Raw genomic sequence first — 4,815 nt, forward strand, 5'->3', positions numbered from 1 at the left:
TTATAATTTATATTAAAAAATTAGAAAATTTAGAAGTAAATTACTTCTAAATTGTTAAGAGTAGCCTAAGCCACTGGATGAAAGTAGTTTATGAAGTATCAGAAAAAGAATGTAGCAATAGGATCTATTATTTCAAATGGGTTTTCAGAAAACAAATGACCAAACAAACCTAACAGGGTGTTTTCTAACAAGGTTTCCCATCTTTTAACCATAAACAACTAAAAAAAATAGTGTCAAAGATCTGGAAAGAAGCTTGAGTGCATGTCAGTCCTTTTATGTGTGAAAAGAGATAGCATAGACAACAGCATTGAACAGCTCTAGATCTTATCTGAAAACTTCCCAATTAATACACTCCTGTCTTAGAAGCTAGGATGACTTTAGAGTTAGAAGGAATTACTTGTTTGTCTTTCAATATGCATTTTACTTGTACTTATCTTATGTGCCTTCTCCGGCTTAAAGTGAGTACGTGAGCATAAATTTGACTAATAATAGTTTTGCTGGTGTAAAGTTCAGTTTGATTGAATTAGTTTTACTTTATTTCTCATTTAGCAGTACTCAGTCACTTGAAAATCAAATATATCTTTTTCATCTCATGAGGGAGACTAGAAGAAACTTTGTATATGAAAGAATGGCTTAAAAAAACCCAAAGCCTTCAAATACTACAGAAGTTGATCTTTGAATCTACCACATTTCTTGTATTACCTGCCTAAAGATATTACAAATGCCACAAACTAAAATTGAGAACAATATATTAAAATAAAAAGTTACTGTTCTAGTAATTTTTATTATAGATTAAACCAAAATGCAGAATGGATTCTTTTTCAGTACTGCTAGTTTGAACTGAAAAATAAATTCTGAATTCTCCAGTTTTCATGTGCAGCAGTACTTTTAAGGATGTAGTAAGTTATTTTTCCTGGAAACTGTGCAAATTTGTGATTTTGTTGACTAGCTCTAATGCGACTCTTAAAAATTTAATCATGTCTACTTTTCACAATTCATCTAGTAGCTGAGAAAAACATTGTTTTGATGATAAAAATCTTAAACATCTGCTTTAGCCTACTTCTTGGAATGTTTTTAGAAGAGTGATTTCAGGCTTATACAAATGAGTTCTTTGTGGGCCAGACATCACTCACTTCTGCTTCTTTTAAAGACAGTGTAGTTAAGCATCTGAAATGAAACCTGTTTCAGAATCTTATTTTGCTCCAGTCTAATACAACCAAGTAAATTTTCCTTATCATGCCATTAGGAAACGTTTAGCCTTTGCTCAAGTTAGCAATGAAAAGTTAGCAGTGAAAGTTCAGGTGATAAGCACATTTCTGTGTCTGAAGTTGAAAAGAATTTAAAGGCTCTTATTGGACAGCTGTGTTATTTACTGAGTAGATGATTTTTGATGACTCTTATTTTTTTTAGAGCATTGAATGAAATGTGGAAATGTCAAAATCTGCTGCGACATCAAGTAAAGGATTTAGTTGACTTAATAAAACAACCGAAAGTGAGTTCAATTTATCTTAATCCCACAGTCAATATGGAGTTACACTTAATATGCTATTTTTAATTTCATTTGTTTGACTATCTGAAGCATATTTTTAATGACAGAAATCATTGTGAAAATGAACTGAGATTCCATTACACTTGCAGTAGGAAATGGGTATACATTTTGTTAATAAAATTGAAGAGGAAAAGGTGTTGACAGAAATTTTTAGAAGATTTTGCCGGTCACTTTATGCTAAAGTATTTGGTCCCACTGTTTGAGTTACACCTTGCCAGGATTGTTCTGGCTCTTGAAATAGGAGAAACAACACCCCTATATCGTTGTATTACTTTTTTCCTCTTCCATTTACTCGGTGTCTCAAGGTGGACTTTGCTTGCAGGATTCAGAAGAATTACTGACAAAAGGAAAATAAATGAGATAAAAGGTCTGTTTTGTGTCACTTATTTTGCTTGTAAAGTGCTGTTGGATGACTTTATATTGCCAACAGTTTCACTGACATCTAAGCTTCACAGATATCCTGAAATGCAGTTATGTTTTCATTTTTTTTGTTGTTGTTGCCATGGTCCCTGATGGTTACTTTCACAATTACACTACCACTGGGGTAGCAATCATCTTAAGTTATTGACTTACTCCATTCTTTACAATAAGGTAGGAACTGCTACTGAGACTACTTAGAATAGATATCTGAACAAGAAGATAAAGTGAATTTAATGCTTCCTGTTTGTGTTATGTTTAAAAACAAAAAGCCTTTAGATGGAAAACAGAAATAACCCTTTTGTGCTGTTCATAAGTTATACAGTAGATAAGTATGTGTGAGACAGATTGATACTGCAGGTGTGATCAAACTTATGCTTCTTCTAATTGTCTAGCATTAACTCTTCAGTGGTGGTTTTGATTTCTAACACATTACGTGTTAGCAAAATGGGTGCTGACTTGTTGATAATACCTTACGGAATTTTGCTCACTCAGTATTCAAGTGGAAATATACAATGACAAATTTGCACTTAATCCATTTTTCTTTGACTTGCAGACAGATGCCAGCAGTAAAGCTATATTCTCAAAAGTGATGGTTATAACAAGTAAGTTAGTTGAAGTATTTACACTGTCTAAAAATTAGTGGAACTATATTGCTTTCTTGCTTTAAAAATAATTTGAGATAAGCTTATAGGAAGTTTTGTAACAAATAATGATAAATGTGATGCCTCAATTCCTTACAGTGTATTGTTACAACTGTAAGCAGAATTACTTCCTTACTTTAACAAGTCTCCAGTCATGAAGCTTATCACATGACATTTCAGCTGCATGTGTTGAGGACTAATTAAAGATCTAGATGATCTAGGGTGTTAAGGGATGTCTGCTTTAGCATTTATTATAGAATATATATTAACTGATGTTAACTAACCTACAAAACTATCTATGAACTTACCTGTCTTTGAGATCTTGGTAAGTGTTATTGGGAGAATGCAAAAGAGTGTGAGTTTCAGTAGTGTGGAAGGCACTTCAGAAACTGAAGAACTTGTATGTAACCTGAGCACGTGGCAAAGAAAAAAACCCACCAGCCCCAAAGCAACACTCCTTGTTTCCCCCCAGCCCATCATAACAATAGCATTAAAGCCAGTTTGAAGAAGAAAAAGGTTGCTTTACAATTCTAAAATTTTTTTTTTTTAAATCAACTTTAAAAAAAAAAAAAAGCCAACTGTTGCAGCCAAAAAAGGTATGTCTTAAGGCTAGGTATGTTTTTGAAAAAATGTGGAGGAAAAAGCTGTGTCTTGCTGCTTGGCTGGCCATGTTGCAAATCCCTTTTTCCTTTAGTTTTCCTTTTGTTTAGTTTTCTTTTGCTTATTTGAAGGAAACCTTCCTGATCCAGGGAAAGCTCAAGATTTCATGAAAAAGTTCACACAAGTTCTAGAAGATGATGAAAAAATAAGAAGTCAGTTAGAAATGCTTGTTAGCCCAACATGTTCTTGCAAACAGGCTGAAGGATGTGTGGTAAGAATTGCTCTTAAAATATATGATTATTTTTTGGAACTGAATTGACTATAAATTTAACTGAAACTTCTGTTGCAGAGGGAAATAACAAAGAAGCTGGGCAATCCAAAACAGCCAACAAATCCTTTCCTGGAAATGATAAAGTTTCTTCTTGAGAGAATTGCTCCTGTGCACATCGATACCGAATCCATCAGGTATTTTTGTGTGTGTGTGTGTTGCTGGCCATAGATCACAGGGTTTCAAATGGTGTTTTATTATTTCACCTTTAAGCACAAGCAGTAATGGATTGGGAAGGTGTGGTTTAAGGCACGGCGGCCTGTAGCATTTTCTTCTGTTCCCCCTTGCTTAGGGGTTTTTGGGTCCTCATTCAGAATGTGGCTACAGAAATAATGCTGGGACAACTGTGTAATAAAACTGCATCTGTTGCTGATGGATGAAGTTTGGTTTGTGGCTGACTGACTGACTTTAAAAGAAATTTCTGTCCATGGCTATTCGCTGAAACTTTCCACTCGGAATATTAGGTCATAGCGACATAAACAGTACTTTAACTGAGGAAGTAGGAATTATGATGACGAGGCACCAAGAGTCTAAGGAAGAGTAAGCCAGTGAAATTATGGGAAGGGAAAAAGTAGTTGTTAAAATGATTATTTAACAGTTCTATTTGAGATATATGGTATGCTGTTAGAGACAACTCGTTCTAAATGCTGTTGAATTCTTATATGTTAATTCCAACTATGGTAATTGACTTTTTTAAGTACTTGGAGCTTTTCAGTTCCAACCGTTACTGAAAAATCTAACATAACATGTCATGTATGCAGTGTAATGGAGTGACTGAGATTTCGCTGATCTTGGGTCAAGTACAATATATAGCTGGATTTTTACTTTTAATTTGAAAATACAGTTTTCACATTGACAGAAACAATGTCAAATATGTATCTAAAGTAATATTCACATGTGGTACTAAGTTTTAATATTTCACAACCTACCAACTGACTGACTGCTGTACCATATGCAAGCACCCAAAAAACTAGTAAAAAGCAGGTATTTTCAGCTTTGCCACGGAACTGGTCTTCTCCCATCTTTGTAAAGTTTTGCTAAACTTCTGCTTCATTTTTTAGACTCAGACTGTTTGTGTTTCTTAATAGTTATTTTTGTCCAGTTAGGGGCAGAAACAAAAGCTCTAAGTCTGACTGGGAGGTCTCTCCCTTGGCTTGCTACAAGTTGGGGGTTTTTTGTTTATTTTTGGTGGGGTGTTTTTTTGTTCTGTTTTAGGATTTGGGGATTTTGAGTGGTTTGTTCGGTGTTTTTTTTTTTTTTTTTTTTTGCTAAAAATG

At 34.1% G+C, this 4,815-nt stretch overlaps 1 protein-coding gene across 1 annotated transcript in view; it reads left to right on the forward strand.

Moving 5' to 3' along the window:
• Window positions 1-1,410: 1,410 nt before the first annotated feature.
• The window catches only part of PDS5B (PDS5, regulator of cohesion maintenance, homolog B (S. cerevisiae)), a 38,175-nt gene continuing 34,770 nt past the window's right edge, over window positions 1,411-4,815 (forward strand). Inside the window, exons 1-4 of the mRNA XM_010138505.1 lie at window positions 1,411-1,492; window positions 2,523-2,571; window positions 3,342-3,481; window positions 3,560-3,675. Coding sequence (XP_010136807.1) covers window positions 1,424-1,492; window positions 2,523-2,571; window positions 3,342-3,481; window positions 3,560-3,675 — 374 coding nt within the window. The 5' untranslated portion in view covers window positions 1,411-1,423. The remainder of the gene's footprint in view (window positions 1,493-2,522; window positions 2,572-3,341; window positions 3,482-3,559; window positions 3,676-4,815) is intronic.

Source organism: Buceros rhinoceros, unplaced genomic scaffold, assembly GCF_000710305.1.
Source record: "Buceros rhinoceros silvestris isolate BGI_N320 unplaced genomic scaffold, ASM71030v1 scaffold17756, whole genome shotgun sequence".
NCBI lineage: Eukaryota > Metazoa > Chordata > Aves > Bucerotiformes > Bucerotidae > Buceros > Buceros rhinoceros.